General features: G+C 53.5%; 4 protein-coding genes across 4 annotated transcripts; 2 read left to right on the forward strand and 2 right to left on the reverse strand.

Moving 5' to 3' along the window:
- Window positions 1-44: 44 nt before the first annotated feature.
- KRP23_11610 (uncharacterized protein) lies at window positions 45-5,633 on the reverse strand (the record flags this gene model as incomplete). Its single annotated transcript, XM_067882173.1, has 7 exons — window positions 45-410; window positions 496-1,661; window positions 2,613-3,951; window positions 4,049-4,126; window positions 4,213-4,245; window positions 4,314-4,678; window positions 4,754-5,633. 7 exons carry the CDS (start codon window positions 5,631-5,633, stop codon window positions 45-47), a joined length of 4,227 nt encoding a protein of 1,408 aa, XP_067740447.1.
- A 141-nt stretch (window positions 5,634-5,774) lies between these two features.
- Window positions 5,775-12,194, forward strand: KRP23_11611 (Nuclear pore complex protein Nup205; the record flags this gene model as incomplete). Its single annotated transcript, XM_067882174.1, has 2 exons — window positions 5,775-12,068; window positions 12,135-12,194. The coding sequence occupies 2 exons, from the start codon at window positions 5,775-5,777 to the stop codon at window positions 12,192-12,194; spliced, it is 6,354 nt and encodes a 2,117-aa protein (XP_067740448.1).
- Window positions 12,195-12,284: 90 nt separating this feature from the next.
- Window positions 12,285-13,031, reverse strand: KRP23_11612 (uncharacterized protein; the record flags this gene model as incomplete). Its single annotated transcript, XM_067882175.1, has 1 exon — window positions 12,285-13,031. The coding sequence occupies one exon, from the start codon at window positions 13,029-13,031 to the stop codon at window positions 12,285-12,287; it is 747 nt and encodes a 248-aa protein (XP_067740449.1).
- A 666-nt stretch (window positions 13,032-13,697) lies between these two features.
- On the forward strand, window positions 13,698-16,789 carry KRP23_11613 (Calcium/calmodulin-dependent protein kinase type 1; the record flags this gene model as incomplete). Its single annotated transcript, XM_067882176.1, has 6 exons — window positions 13,698-14,039; window positions 14,102-14,346; window positions 14,430-16,124; window positions 16,187-16,258; window positions 16,342-16,573; window positions 16,646-16,789. The coding sequence occupies 6 exons, from the start codon at window positions 13,698-13,700 to the stop codon at window positions 16,787-16,789; spliced, it is 2,730 nt and encodes a 909-aa protein (XP_067740450.1).
- Window positions 16,790-16,818: the final 29 nt, after the last annotated feature.

Raw genomic sequence — 16,818 nt, forward strand, 5'->3', positions numbered from 1 at the left:
CAATACAGTGTATTTCTCTATCCAACATACTAGCGAGCTTACCTTTAGCTTTCATAGTGGACCAGCGGCGCGTATGCAGCGTCATACCAGTCGCGCGTAGTGTGCAGGCCTCTCCAGCCGCCCAGTCGCCGTTCGCTTGCGTATTGTGCGATGCAACGCAGAGTCACCTCCTTTTCGAGGTATTTGATGAGCACGCCGCCCACCGCAACCAAAAGGATTTCGTCGTGAATGTACGCCAGAAATGCGAGGCCGCACACAAAAGCCACAACCTGATTCACAATGGAGCTGGTATTCCACACAGCGAATAGTTTTCCGCAGAAGATGCTCTTTCTCGTGACGAAAACCAATCCAAGCAGCGGAGAGCCGACGATCGCAGCAGGTAAAATGCTTAGTACTGACCAGAGCGCTGTCTGTTGTTGTAAAAGCACAGCACACAGATCATTAAACATTTATTAGACACAACAAAGGTATCTCATGAATCAAACGTGCACTTACCCGCGAGCAGCCTGCGTCTTGCGCAGTAGGATCCCGAATTTGAACGCAGTAATACTCCACGAGGATCCAAAAGGCAACGCCCATATCAGCGATTAGCAGCAGTACCATAATCACGGAGAGGGGCCATTGAACAGAAAGCTCAGGCCGAGGCAGGTTGCGCAGTCGGAAAAGGGGGTACACAGGCTGCCAAAGAGCCATGAGCCACCGTTTTACTGTATCATTTGTACACAAAAACTCCACCAATGCTCGTGCTCGACTACCGCTCAGTGGCTTCTTGAGCGGCGTCAGACTGTCGCTATCATCGCTAGAATCGTCACCAAAATTACCGAGTGAGCGACGCTCGGGCACCGCAAAAAGAGCCTCCATTCGGATGTGCGAGTACCGAAAGTCAGCAGATCGAGGATCCGTATTAGCCTTCAATCTATCGTTTTCTTCAGATGACAATTCTGGATAGTCTGGGGTACTGTCCCGGTTTCCATCCATTGCTGCTGCTGGCGATGCTTCTGGTGAATTCAATTTAGATACTCGAAAGGCCAACTTAAAGGCTTCTAGCGGGTACGACGCGAATGTCGTATCCACATTGTCGAGCGTAAGAGACTCAAAGCAACTCTCGTTTCCGTCGGCAGCAATTGCTCCACCCACAGAAAACGTCCCAAATGCTACAGCGAAGCCGTCGTTCATGTGATTCTCGTTGAACATGTCGACGAAGGCAATAATATCACTAGCCACCTCGGCAGCCTCCCGCACGCGACGAATGGCCGATGAGGGCTGTGGCAATACACGTAGCTTCTGATTCATTTCTGCCACAAAGTCAATCCAAAAGTTGTGCTCCAGTAGTTCGAGGCGTGAAGGTATGGCGCGTATAATAATGTCATTCGTGTCGAGATGATACGGTCTGAAGAACGACCCACTGCCACCAACTACAAGCACCAAATCTTCGTGATTGACCGCTTGCATAGCAGTCAAGTTCGAGGATGATGAAGAACTCGACTGTGAAATTAACACATCAAAGTAACCAAGGGAAAAATCGGGGCTGAAGCCAACCTTCAGCTGTGTGCCATGGACCCGAAAGTTCATATCGCGGAAGAAACGACCACCGTACTGAACAATGTACTTCGAGAGCTTCACTACACGATGTAACTGGCGCCGTCGAATGAAAAGAGTACCTACAGGAGGCATCACGACTAGTAGGAAACGGTATAACCAAGCTTCCCAGCCGGTGGAGTCCCATTCGAGAAGTTTGTTGCATGACGAAGCGAAGCTTGCGTAGGTGCCTTCTTCAACGATGTCACGTAGACTTGTCGGCAAGAAGTACGGATTCAACCGCCATGCACTTTTAAGATGGTTATCCCCAGCAAGATACAACCGTGCAACATGAGCACTAAGATCTTGGTCAGTTAGGCGAGGGGTTAGCGTGCGAGTTAGTGTCTCCAGCGAAAGCTCGTCACGTAGCCTTTGAGCTTTGTACTGGGCATACCGGTGCAGCTCGGATCTGGAACTTCGATACGAAAAGAACCCCCAGGCACCAAAGATGAGCCCAGTGACAGCAAACACGAGAATCACAAAACCAATCGGACCACCAATGGGTTTGACCAATCGCTCGAAAGGTGTCAAACAATCGAGGCCATTTCGACCCTTGAAGCAGGCATATGAGCAGTTGCCGCGCATATTGAACTCCGAGTGAACAGGTTTATTCTTGCAGGCAGCGCATACAGTCGCACCAACTTTTGCTGTCGTCTCCCCGATTCCACACACAGTGCAGTTGCTGTTACCGGATGACGTAGTGATGCTACCCATGGGGCAAGTGGAACACACACTGCTACCAGTCAAGCCAGCGAAGGACCCTGGTGGGCATAACTCACACTTTTTCAGCCCCGTTTTCGCGCTGAACGACCCCAATGGGCATGGCTGGCACTCCTTTTTCCCAAAGTCCGGGTTAAAGTGACCAACAGGGCATGCATCGCAAGTTTCAGCGCCAGTATTGCTGGAGCAAGTGCCTGGATCACATGGCGAGCATTTCGAGAAACGACCAGGGCTGTGACTTCCCTCTGGGCATGGTAAGCAAAAGACACCACCACGCCCTGGATGACAATTAGCACCTACCATGACACCCGTACCACCATTCTCGCCTCCAGTGCTCTCGCCTCCATTAACTGAAATGAGCCCTCCATCCTTAATAAACTGTTCACCATCGCCGGCAGTAGTATTATCAGTTGCGTCCAAGTACGTGATGCGAACTATTCCTCCACCACCGCCGCCTCCAATTTTTCCAACACCGTCATCAATTTCACTAGGTAGCAAATTAAGACTCCAAATCGACGACTCGTTTGCTGCTTTGCCACTGGTTGACACGAGAGTAGATGCTGACGCCGCACCTCCTGCTAGATCGATGGACCCACCTCCAGCAATTTGAGTGATAAAAAGCGTCAACGACCCACCAGATCCACCACCTCCGCCCATTGAACCAACTCCACCCTGGGCTGAAATGGACGCAGTTTTAGTCACATTGAGGTTCTTGGAACCAACGTAGATGATTCCTCCTCCATTGCCCCCACTAAGCTTGTTCGGAGTGTCTCCACTCGCAGCACCACTACCTGGCCAAATAGGCCACCCCTTATCCGAGAAAGGTGTAATCCAGGTATCTGTTTGCTGCATCAAGCGCTCCTTCGAAATATCGTAAGCGGCGCCACCTCCAGTACTCCCGGGTAGAACGTTACCACCTCTACCACCATGACCTGCCCCACCGCTTGCTTCTCCAACAACCTCGCTTTTTCCGGGCCCAACACCGGAGCCACATCCTAGCCACGAGCTGGAAATTGCACCGTCAATAGTCATGTTATTTCCGCTGCATAAAATTATGGATCCGGCCGAAATGTTTCCAAGCGAAGCAAACTCGGAAGCGAAAACGCTGATTGAATAGGGCCGGGTATCTCCTGTTGACTCACGTAGCGTTTCACACGCGGACGACTCAGTTTGAAGCTCAATTTCCTTGCATTCCAGAACGGGGCCGCTATTTACGTTAGCTATGGACACATTTGCTGCCGAAATCGATAGCTTCAGAAAGGGGGTATCAAATGGCATATCCAGGAAGACTGTGCCATTAGCACTGATATGCAGCGCGACTTGACCTATCTCCACAGTTTGTGGACGAAGTTCGATATCTTTCTTACTGACAACGATTATTCGGGGAACATCATCCGGGCCATCACCAATCCATTGCTCGAGTGGTTTACCCAGAGGCTGCAAGAAGCCCTCTATTTCGGCCGAAGCATCCGTTTGGACTTTCACTCGATCTCGGAACCTAAGTTCGGAGAACTTATCAATGGAGAGTGCGCCGCTAGCAGTGATATCGAGTTCGTGAACCATGGCTAACGCATTTGAAAACGACACGTCAGCCCCAGTAAGTGCCAAATTAAACAAATCATGCTCCTGCAGCGATGATGGTCCCACGTAGCCCTGATTCAATATTTGATCATGTTTGATCACGGTTGATAAGTCAGAATGGAATCTTGTGTGTGCGAGCACATGGGTTTTCACTTAATATCATGCGCACCTGAATAGTCAGCTGGGATGCTGACAACTGGACCAATCGCCCACGATCAAGAACATTGAGCTCCGAGCCCGAATCAAGCTGTCAAGGAACCAAGGAGCAGAGCACTACGTCAGCGTCACCAATACTATCGAAGTATCTATCTGTGTAGTATCCAGTTTCTTTACCACGATCGAGCTTTCAACGCCTCCGACGCTACTCTGTATATCAAACACAAGCCGCCAGTCAGCTCTTACCATTTTGATCCAAAATGATTTACCAGTTGTACCTTCAGCTGGATCATCGATGTGCACATGGTTGCTCCGCCGCTTATGAAGATATGGGCGAGTGATTCTGGGAGGAACGAGGCACCTCTCGGGGTTTGTTCAAAAATGGGTGTACATCCGTAGATCTGGATGCGTTTTACAGGACCAGTATGTGCCAATCGACCTCCTTTTACAAGCAACGTGCCCACAAGCGTTTTCCTGTCATCATTTTTATCATCGCTACCATCAAACCCACCATCGTCCTTTGTCGAATGCTGCAATTTCAGAATTGTTCCATCACCTCCTAGCTGGCACCACGCAATGACTGCATTTTTATCCGAGCTAAAGCCACCACCGTAAGCTTCAACACGCGATGGACCCAGCTCCTCTGTGTTTTTTGAGTCAAGTACGATACGCCCACCACCGCCTCCACCTCCCCCACCTCGACCACCAATTTCATTACCTATGAAAACACTAGGCTCTCCACCGTTAGCTTGCACCGTCGCGTTACCGTGAACACGCTCCGTAGCAACAACAAGAATGCTTCCACCAGCGCCACCTGCACTATCGAAGCAACCAGTGCACGCATCTCCTCCATTCGCCAGCAATGATCCATTAATCTCCACATTCCCCTCGGCCACCAATCGAATCCGTCCTCCTCCACGACTTTCATCGTTGCCTCCACCACTGCCATATCCTCGAAAATTCGCCATATCCCCCGAAACATCCCCCACAGCTCGGAAGAAGTCGTTGGGTGGCATATCGTCGCATTTTAAGCGACTTCCCGTGAGGGACGCACCTCCAATTCCTCCATAGCTTCCTCCCATATAATTCCAGGAGTTGTAGCCCGGCCCAAATTTAAGCCCACGGGCCGTCACATTCACAGCCGAGTGCTCATCAATTGAAACATTGGCCGCTCGGATCTCCACGGCGCTGGCCTGCAATTGGCTGTTTCGGACGGAGACCGACGCGATGCTCGTATTTAGCTGGAACGAGAGCTCTGTGTGAACGCCGGGCAGAGGCGACAGTGCAGAGCCTTCCAGCGTTGTGTCCACGATCTCTAGCAGTGTCACTTTCTCTTGGGCGGGGATGCTCAGCTCACAGGCCACGTAGTACTCGTTGAACGAGCCGATGAAATGGATACCCGAGCACTTGAAGATGTCTTTGATCTTGGTCTTGCTGTCGATCCGGTAGGTCCCAGACGGCGCGGAGACCGGCATTCCATCCGCAAGACACAGATTGTTATCATAACATATAGATAGCGCAACGACGGTGAGCAGGATCCACGTGACGGCCACCTCTAGCGGCGGCACCATGCACAGCTTCCTCATCCTTCCCCACATTAATGCGGAATGGATCGTACACAAGTGAAACACCAAGTAAGAGTGACGGTCGTATTGCATGCCCGTCTAAGTACGAACGCTTTCCGCGCCAATGCAATCTCCCCCGACGGCCCCCACAAGCCAAACAGACTCAACGAGACCATGAGCGAGAGCCTGTCGCTCGCGGACGCGCCGGCGCTGCGTTTCCGGCAGCTTCACCAGGACCTGCTGGCCTTCGCGGGACAGAGCATGACGGATGACGACGCGCCGCAGTTCATGGCGGAGCTGGTGGCGGCCTCGCCTGAGCTGCTGCAGCCGCTCGCACTGGCGCCGCCCAGCGCCTCGGAGCGCGCGGCGCTTCAATCCAACACCGTTTCTGTGGCTGGCAAGCACGTGGATGTGTCGCCGCTCATCCAGCAGGAGATCTGCAAGCTCAGTGACGATTTCCGTGCCAGCGAGAAGCGCTGCTTCGAGTTCTGGCTGCTGGCCAGCGAGCAGCAGCAGCGCGAGTGGGTGGAGCGCGCCGACCAACTGCCGCCCGGCACCATCGCCGACTCGGTGCAGAGCGCGGCGCGCTATTTTTTGACGTCCGAGACGGAGTACAAGCTGCATCTGCTCAAAGAGCTGCTACGGCTTCGTCTCGAGGCCAGACTGGACAAGCAGCGCGCGCAGTTTATCGTGTCGTTCACCAACAAACTGCTTACAGAGGATCTGCTGACCAACTTGGCAGCAGCGTTTGACAGTCAGCTGGTACAGTTAGCGCAGGTGTCCAGGATGGAGCAGTCGGTGAGCTACTGGCACACGCTCGTGGCAGATTGTCTGGTGTTTATTGTATCCAGCACGCTGGTGTTGGCAAAGGAAGTGCATCAACTCGCCGAACTATTGAAGACGCTGTGTGGGCGACTGAAAACCGTGGTGGCCAAGGTGTCCCCGCATATTGTGAACCTGTCGTCGTTCGCGCAGTTGTTTGAAGGAGGATCTCTTGCAGGAACGTCGCCGGAAGGAGCGGTGAGAGAGGTATCCTGCATGCTGCAGACTATTACTGCGGTTCAGGTGGCGCTGTTCGTCGTATTGCTGCAGAAGTCTAGGAAAATGGATCGCGAAACAGGTGACATGGAAATTGGAATTGCGCTGTGTCGACGTGAGCACGCTTCGGTGGTGAAAGAACTTCACCGAATTTTTTTCGAGGAGGAATGGGAGCAGAAGAACTTCCAGAGCGTCGCGATGCTCGCGTGGGCAGGATTTCTTGCGGGTAATGATGATGGTAACAGCAGTAACAGCAACGTGACATTCGCTGAGGCGGAGGCCGCATCAGACGTCGTCAAAAAGGCAATCGAGGAGCGCGTGTTTCACACGTTGGTCGAGGTGCAGCTTAAATATCTCCCGGATCGCAAGCGGGATCTGCGACTTTACAACATTTACGAACGGAACTTTGAGCTGCTGTTCCGTACATATTCGTCCAAGATGATGATCGACGTGCCTACTGTCGCTGATAAGGTTGCCCTGGCTGCTATGCAATCTGAAAGTGAGGGTGAAGTCGTGGCCTGGACTGGTGACTGCCTTGAGAATATCATTGACTTTGCGGCGGCATTGTGCGCTCGCAACGCCGAGTTCTGCTGCTCATTTTGGCGTGGTACTAACGAAGAGTTCGATTTCCACGGCAGCAGCACCGAGAGTAATGCAGGGGATGATCTTCGGCAACCGGAGTCGAGTTCTAGCAGCGCTGATGGCGGAAGCTGTCACGAGTTCCTGAATGCTTGTCGAGACGCGGCACTCAAAAATCCTGGATGCCTAGCTGCGTACATGCGATTAGTTGGAGCTGCCGCTGGCGGACCGGAATGCGCTCAGCTGGCTTTCCACCACATTAAGCAGAATCCACTGCAGCTTAGCTGGGATCAATTCTTTGCCGTGATGGCGAAGTACCAGAGACTTCTTACAGATGCTGAGAAACCGGCCGGATACTCGCCACTCATGCCTGGTGGCGTCGCGCCGGGAGTTGGAATCGATGGTAGCACTTTTGGTAACGTGAACAACCCAGCCAATCCAGGCCCGCGGTTTATTCGTCCCAAGGAGTTGGAAGCATTGGAAACTATTCAGAAACTTATCCAGGAAGTGATCTCGGACCCTCAGCTGGCGCTTATCTTCTTTCACAACCATGACTGGTCTCCAATCCCGACATTCGTTGCTTTTCTGCAGTGCCGCATTCCTAGTTCGCTAAAGGGGTCCATTATGAAGACACTCGCTGTTTTTGCGCGTGTGCCGGATATTGCGCCATTCGTGTGGCGCCAGGTGGACGCATTGCAGATTTTGCGCACTACAGGGGACACGTCGGTGTACGGCAACCAAGATATCAGCTATGAACTCGAGCACTACGAATCCTTGAGTCGGACGTACCCGGCAACGCGAGGCTTCGTCACGCTACTTTACGAATTATTCGAGAATCCTCATGCATGGAAGTCCTTCGAAGGCGACGGCCGGGTCACAGCTATTCAGTTTTACTTTGAGTTTTTGCTGGAGCACGTGTTCCTGAAGTTCGACTTGCGCAAGTACGAACGTGAAGAAGAGAAGTGGGCACTCGTGAATGGCGCGCTTTCCATTTTCAAAAAGATCCTGCGTAATGCTGACACATCCACAACAGAGGGAAGCTTGTCGTATCAACTGTTGGCTCGGTTTTTGTCGAGTAACCCGTTGCTGACAAAGGTGCTGTCTATCCTGTCCAGTGATGGCGGTGTCGAGAATCTGGAGAACACGTCATCGGACATGCACCTTGAGCACTCATTCTTCTATTGCCTTGACATTGTTAAGCGTGAGACAGAAGCCAAGCACGGTTCACTGAACTTTGTCATCGATGTGTCGAAAAAGTCTAGTGACACGTATCTGACGAAAACCACGGCAGTTGCCGCCCTGCGTGAACGTTGTGTCCAGCATGCGCTTGAAATTGTGGTGCTAGTGCTGGAGAAGGACGTTCAATTTGTGAACATCGATCTTAACCGGCAGCTTTCGCATCGACTGCAAGTGGAGATGATGCACACGATCTTGTGTCGTCACCGCTCCGACTTTGTGAACATTGTCAAGTACATCAAGTACTCCAAGTCGACACACATCCCGCACCTATCGGCAGTAATTCTTCGTTTTATTAGCTCGCGGTTGAGCGGAGCCGACCTTGTGGACTTGCTTATCGACAGCGGTGCGAGTGCAGACATCATGATTGGCTACATGAACCGTTTGCTGAATGTGTACGAAGACGATGAAAACGAGCAGGGTGATACTGAGACGGAAGGTGGCAATGACCAGGATGAAGACTCTGGTAATCTGCAGTCAGGTAGAAGGCAGAAGCGCCAGGACAGCCGCACACTCTCGTCTCCGTTTGAGTTGTTTGCGCAAGATACGTCTCCACCTTCGATTCGTGCAGCCATTCTGGATTTGCTGCTTGAAAATCTGAATAAGCCCGCGCCAAACCTGGCACATCTGCTGCTGGGCAATGTAAACCAGCATGGAGACTCGAAGACTGCAGCTGCACCAACTTCTTATATGAAGACTGGCCTTGCTGCGGTGGTTACACTCGTGTCCAACGCGGACTTCGGTTTGGAGACGCCCGAATTGTCTGAACGCTGCTACCACGTTCTCCACTGCTTGCTTACGCAGGAATTCTCGTCTCCGAACACCATTGCAGCACTGGAAAGTGTTCCGAGCGACTACTTTGCCTCGCAAATTCAGCTATTTAGCCGTGTTTATCATGTGACGCGGAGGAAGTCGGCCGCCGCTACTATTGCCGAGCTGAACATGCGCGGGTGGTTCTTCAAAACGTTGGCGGTGTACTTGCATGTTGGATTGCACAAAGAACCCCCGCACATGAAGAAGATCAATACGCTTATGGGACAGTTGCTGTCCGTCTCGGTAGGCAGCCGTAATGATCATCGTGCTATTGCAAGACAAGAGCAAATGCTGTTGCTCCAGCTGCTGGATGAATGTTCGTTCCACATCTCACCACCTCCGGTGCCGACGAACCAGCAGGTGGTGGCCATAGCTGAGCAGGCGACCGCGGCGGTGGAGCAGGGCTGCTACTACAAGTGGCTTAAGATTGATATTGAGCGCTTTTGTCAGGCACTTCAGACGCTCGATCTGACGGCGACAGAGGATGGAATGGGTGACTACTATTCATCGTCAGCCAAGAGGTTCCGCGTCAATGGCGATGGTGCAAGTAGCACCAGCAGCCAGAATAGTGCGGAGGCAGCTGCGGAAAGATTTATTCAGTGGGCTGTGCAGTGGAATATTTATTCAGAGCGAATTGCTGCTGAGAGCCACGCTCTGAACTCGCTCCGCGAGCTTATGGAGGTGATTGTGCTGGACTATCTCGCGTTGCCCCGCGAGCAAGAAGGACTCGAGACGCCAGTTATGTGGCAGGGACTGGATGCCGTTGCATCGGCGGAAGTCCGGCTAGAGTTGATGAGCGGTATTGTGGCAGCTGTTCTCAGTAAGCTGACCGAGAAGACGAGTGCTTCGGCTCAGCTGTTTGAAATTGTGTCACGGATCGCGCTGATGCTCTTTTCGCAGCTTAGCTACACGGACGACGGGAGCCAACCGCTTGCGCTGCCCGAGAGCCGCCATCGCCAACACATGGGCTTCCTGGAGCTGCTTTTCCGTTCCATCTACAGCAGCGCTGCGGCAACAGGAAATCCGGCGGCCGCGCGCAACTCTCGAACGTTGCTGTACTCATGCATTGTTCATGTGCTGCACGTGTTGCCAAGTCGTGGTTCGCAAGACTCAGCCTCAGCGAGATTTGGTGTGGCAAGCTCCACACTCAGTCAAGAACAGCGCGTGCGGCATCTTCTCACCAACCAGGTGGTGGATCTGGTATGCCGCGATGCAAGTGACGGCGAAGACACGCTGAGCATGGCACTTGCGGTGTCAGCGCTAGAGTCTTTGATCGCATTTGAAGATAACTCATCGCTTGTCTCAATCTTCCGCGAACGTGGATACCTCCTGCACTTCATCGACATTTTCAAGAAGCTCAGCGAAATGGACGCAGCTGCATTCGAGCGCAGTAATGGCAACTCGTCAATGGTGAAGAGCAGTGTGCTTCCTCAAGGAATGGATGCTACAACGATTGGAACAATGTATGAGTGCTTTCTGTCGCTGTTTGCTCGGGTCGCCGAGACGCAGGATGGAGCTGTTGCTCTGCTTGAAGGTGGCTTAGTGCGTGTACTTACTGACGCGCGCAATCTGCCAACACATCGACCGCAGTATTTTGCTCAAAAACAGCAAAACGCTGCGCCGTCCTCAATCGCGTCTGTCGCTTCTTTCCAGCGTGTCGAGGCTGTGTACTATCGCAAGTGGCTTCCAGTGGCGCGCCTTCTGAGCGCGTGCTGTGCGGCCCTGCCGAAGAACAGCGCATTGACCAGCCAAGTGCTGTACTTCGTGAACAAGAACCGGAAACTATTCACGTCAGCCCTGAAGCTGTTCTCGGGACAGCAGTCTCAAGCCCAGCAACCGATCTCCGTGAACCTTCTTCGCGAGATATCATACGTGACTTTCGTCTTCCGCTATGTGACTCAGTTCCCTGACCTGTGTGAACAAACGTTGGCAACAGCCAAGTGGGAGAAGATTTCGCAGCTGATTCTTCAGGTTTTCTTGTACTATAGCGCGGAGCTAGTACCTCCCTGCGACGATGTTGATGGCATGAGTGACAGTAACGGAGTATCATGGTGGAGCAATAAGTTTGCGGGTTCAACAGAGGAGCAGCGCGACGCTGCTATCCAGCGATTTTCGTGCGTGGACTGTGAAGAGAAGCTTTTGGAGCACTGTGACGCTGCGGCTATGAAGTCCAGTGGCAGCGCCAGTCTGCTGCGCATGTCGTTGCTGGACGAGGAAAAATTGTATGCTTCTCGAATGATCCTGTGCAATGCTGTGGCTTTCTGTGCAAGTCGAATGATGCTCGCAGTGGGTGAGGGCAAGGCCGGCCGGGCAGCTCCGCTGCTGTCCATCACGAACAAGGGGCAACTGCAGCACAGAAACCAGTTTCCGTCCATGGCCTCCTCGGTGGACCCTCGCGCTTTTGCCGCAGCTACGGATCCGCTGTGGACGCTTGCACCGTCGATGAATGAGTTTACTGCGCGGTTTGACGCGGCAGTGTTCTCTCTGGACACGAGCAAACAGTTGCTGGACGCGCTCACGGCTGTCACGGGTGAATCTGCTTCAGTACGCGCTACATCAGTTTCATCGGTGTCATCGTCGCAGCAGCGCGCTCTTCGTCGGCGCGAGCACCAGTGTGACACCGCACCACTCGCGAATGTGCTCGAGTATCACGCCGACAGTATGGCATTTGTAGTGGAAAATATGCTCGTGGTGCTACTGCTACACTTCGCGCACTACCTGGACCACCCGGAAGCAGCATCAAGCAAGGGTGCCGTTCAGCACACACTCGGCAAAGTGCTTGCCATTGTCAGCGACATCGAGGTACGCCCTTGTATTGTCGGTCATGTTTGATCCGTGCTCTAACATTCTCCTTTTGTGCCCTTGCAGAGCAACTCATTCATCCACGCTATCGCTAGAAGACTGCGCGAGTTGGCGTCGAGCAGTTAGTCAACAAAATCCCGCCTGGGCTTCTCGTAGAGCCAACTAGCAGCTTTTGACGTATATACACTGGTTTGGCTCTGCTTTAGCGCTGTTTGTTTATCTCTTGGTCCGCGAGTACATGACGTCCGTGCGCAGGAGATACTTTGCTCCCCGAGAGACCAAAGCTCCTTCATGCAGCAGACAACGGTCGCCATGGCCGTGCACGAGCGCCGAGCCCGTCTCGGGCGCCACACTCAGTACCACGTGCTCTTGCTTGGCGCCCGCCTCGTTCCCGTAGAAAATGGTGTTGCCTCCCAGCAGGTCCGAGTCTGCCGAGTCATTGAGGTACACGAGTACCGTGAAGCGACTGTGGTAGCCTGTGACTCGATCCACGTCGCTCTGGTCTACGTGGCAGCCGAATCTTTGCCCCGCAGCGTAGCGGTAGAAGCGGATGGCCGGGTTGAGCCCCACAGCGCGCATTCCTTCGTACTCAGCCGGCACGTGCGGCTCGAGCCGCTTCCAGAGCAGCTCTGCGAACGCCGGAAGCCGCAGCAGCAGCCGGTCGTTGTCCCGGAAGGCGAAGTCCCGAGTCGCACGCTGGGTTACACGTTCGAATCCTTCCTTGTCCGCGAAGGAGCGAACCCGTTGGCACTCGGCGCGTGAGAGGAAATATGGCACGGCGTAGATGAGCTCGTCGTGGAGATGCTTCACTCGAAGCGAGCTGCGCAACGGCTCGAAACGCAAAGCGGGCGGCACCTCGTCAGCCTGCCATGCGGCGATCTCTCGGCGGGTGATAGCGCTGCCAACCTTGGACTTGGAGGCCTTCCGGGTTGTGCTGGCGGTCGCGGCCTTCTTCTTGCCCATTGTTGACTATTACTGTGTGGAGCGCCGGTTGGAGCGCCGTTTGGAGCAGGCGACGACGGAATGGACGTGGGAGATAGTTTGTGGACTTCGTTTAGTCATACATAGGCAGCCGTTTCTCATTGGCTTGACGCGCCCGAAGTTGTCACCTTTCACCTTTCACCTTTCCGCATCGTGGTGAGTGGCTGGCTTTGAGCTGAGCTTCCATGTAGCTGTTCATGTGCCCATGCGCACACTTCATCAGCGCGATGTCGAGACCTACATGACTGCTGAGGACTAGTTCGACCTAAGCTTAGCGAATGGGTCCGCCGTTGGGCCTTGAACACAGTACAGTACTGAAGCAAAACCGTCAGACACGTTTTTGCCACTTCCGCATCAGCCTGCGTACACTTATATCTGTCCGTATCACAAGCCCCAGCACCAGAATGTCCCCAATGCCTTCGTTTGCATCATTCCCATCTGTATTTCCGAGTACCTCGCTGAACCTGTAAAGTTCTTGGGAATCGACTTTGTCAGGTTTAGCAGGTATACCAGACTCCTGCTCCGCACGCGGAAATAAAGAACTGAACCAGAAGTGTTGCCTCGACTGGAAGGAACTGCCCAGCGGATGCCCCGGGCGCTCTTCGGCTCAGATCTCGATCTTCCCAGCACCGCGTAGCCATTTGCGCCATGATGGACGACGTGGTCGGCTTCGAGCAGGCCGCCAAGAAGTCGTGGCAGTCGTTCAGCACCATGCGGCGCTTCGTGGACGAGGCCACGCGCCTGGAGAACGCGAGCTGGCGCCTCTGGTTCATGCAGCGCAGCCGCACGACCCCAATCCACGAGAGCGGCGACGAACCCGACGCCGAGGACTCCGGTGAGGGCCCACGCACGCTCTGCGTCTACTGCGAGCTGCACGGCGCCAGCCTCAGCTGCAACGGGTGCTGCCACGATGCCTACTGCGTGAGCTGCTTCAAGCTCATCCACAAGAAGGGCAACCTGGCCACCCACACGGCCGTCAAGATCCACACGGTGGGTACAATTGGAGTAAAAGGCTAGAGATAATTGCATTGACTGGTGATTTTCTTTTGCAGCACCACCACCGACACTCGGAGAGGGAAATGGCGAGCAGCAGTGGCGCGTCCACGACCTGTGAAGACGCGGACCTGTCCACGACGTCGCACCGGTCATCCTTCAAGAAGAGCTCGGACGGTGACGCCGAGGCTGCAGACTCGCAGAAGCCCGTGGACTCCATGTTCAACAAGCCCTGGGAGCTGCAGATGGACATGCTGCTGCAGAGACTCATGATGAACAGCATTCACAGCGAAATGGACATCAGGTAGGCTTGAATTTGGCAAAGGGATGCTCCGCATCAGCTCTGACGTTTGCGCAAATGGGGATCACTCGTGGTTTATGCTGTAGTGTGCACAATATTGACGCTCGCGAGTCGCTGGACACGGATTCGATCGCGACGTACCTTTCGGACGCCGAAGACGTGGTGCCGCCGCTTTCGCTAGGAGACTCGAGCGAGTTGGATGAAGACGCAAGACAAAAGTCGAACCAGGCTGTCGTTGCGGCTGCCGTTGCTTTGGCTGGAAGACACCGGGCGCGCTCGGTGTCGTGTGAAGAGAGCGGCGTGATGCGCTCGCCCGCGATGTCACCAATGGTGATTCACCCGTCACCTCCTGGAGTGGATGGCACCATGGACGACATGAAGCTGCCGGCGACGCTTTTCCCTAAGGGATTGCCGAGGACTAACAGTCGTCGGAGAAACTCCCAAACTTGTGCAAACTGCAACGGAAACCATATTACAGTGGACTGCCCACTGCTGGAAAGCGCACTGCTACCACCCGCGGCGTCACAGGTGCCAGGAGGATCGGGCGTGGACACTGTGCTGCGGAAGTGCTTTACGACAATCCACAACAACAACATGGCCAACAGCACACACGCTTTCCTGGGCGATGAGGTCAGTGTTCGTGGAGGAAGCAACTTCGCCTCGATGAAGCAATGGCCGTCTAGCAACGCATTACAGCAAATGGGCGACCGACCATCACCATTCGGTATGAATGTCATCGCTGAAGACAACTCGATGATGAACGAAGATCTTGCTCCGATGCTAGGAGAGCTCGCAGTGCCGAGCCCAGGAGGCGGTCTTCAGTCTTGGAATGCAGATTCGTGGCTGTTATCTTGCCTGGCCACCGAACTCCCTTCTGATGTGTTTGAACAACTGCGAGGTCGGGAACGAGGAGAAAAAACGTGGTCTTTCTTGTCAGGAGGTGACGCGTCTGGGATGGCACTAACTGGCTGGATTCACCTGAAGGCCCCTGGTCGCAAGTGGTGCAAACGCTTTGTGTCTTTGTATCGCAATAATCTTTGGGAATACTTGGATGCGAATGAGACGAGTCGGCCAGTAGGCCATGCCAATTTATTCGAGGGGTCCGTGCACCCGCAGCAGCGAAGCACGATGGAGTTTGTGGTCAAGTATAATAGCAGCTCATCGGCCAAATCAGCGCGCAATGAGCTGTGGATGCGATTCGATTCGGAGAAGGATGCCATGCAGTGGCGAGAAACTGTGGCGCGTGCTGTCAAACTGCAGATCGACGATTTGTTTGATCTTACCCCAGATTCGCCAACCGGGACATCCTCAAAAAGTTTCGAGCTGGGTAAAGGACGTTTCTCTATCGTCCGTCGTGCACGCCGAAAAGAAGGCTTGGACGACCCATCCTATTTCCGAGATTGTGCTCTCAAAATTATTGAAAAGAACATCTTCTGGGACTTGGTGGCCCGCGAAACGGAGCGCGAAGATACGGTCGTGCGAGAGATTCTCACGCAGAGCCTGCTAACGGTCCGCTCGGGCTCTTCATACTGCCCGGTGATTCGACTGCAGTCATTGTTTGAAACGCGCAACCACTTGGTTATGGAGCTGGAGCTTATGCGAGATGGAGACCTACACGAGGAGATTGCTACCAAGAGTGCAGTGGACGAGCCTCGTGCCTCGTTCCTGATTGCCAGCTTGATCCGCGCTATTGATTATTGCCAACGCAATGGTGTTGCACATCGAGATGTGAAACTCTCCAATCTTGCACTGGACTATGAGCGCAGCGCAAACGGCAAAGAGTAAGTGGCTAAACTGTTTTTGAAAGTATAGATGAGAAGCTAACGATCCTGTTATGTGGCAGGTATGCGGTGATCAAGGTTGCAGACTTCGGCATGGCTGCATTCATTCAAAAGGATGGGATGCTCAAGGGCAGGTATGCCACTTTTAACGTTGCAATGCTTCTGTGTTCACGCTTGCGCTTCGCGCTGACACTTTCCAATTTGCTTTGCTCTATAGATGCGGAACCCCTGGCTTTGTCGCCCCAGAGATTCTGTGTGCAGGCAAGGGTGAGGCATATCCAAGTGGTGTGGACATGTTCTCGGCGGGTGTTGTAGCATACACGATGCTGTGCGGCTATGAGCCTTTCTTCGGTGTGAATGACGAAGAGCTAATTCAAATGAACAAGCTTGTCAACTACGAGTTCGAGGAACCAGAGTGGACAAATATCTCGGACGAGGCCAAGGATATGGTATGTGGAGGCGGATTTATCGAGGCAACATTTGCATTGTTGCTCACTGTTTTTTGCTTTGTTGTTGACTAGATTTCCCTTATGATGGAGAAGGACGCGCTCAAGCGGGTGACGCCAAAGCAAGCGCTGGAGCACCCATTCCTGCGAGATGCAAATGCCACGCTGGAGGATCTCTTTCGAGAACAAGAGCCTATAAACCCAACTCGCTTGCTATAAGAGGTTGCGTTTTTAATACTCAAGGGGAT

This window comes from Phytophthora ramorum, assembly GCF_020800215.1.
Source record: "Phytophthora ramorum isolate Pr-102 chromosome Unknown Phyram_PR-102_s0012, whole genome shotgun sequence".
Taxonomy (NCBI): domain Eukaryota; phylum Oomycota; class Peronosporomycetes; order Peronosporales; family Peronosporaceae; genus Phytophthora; species Phytophthora ramorum.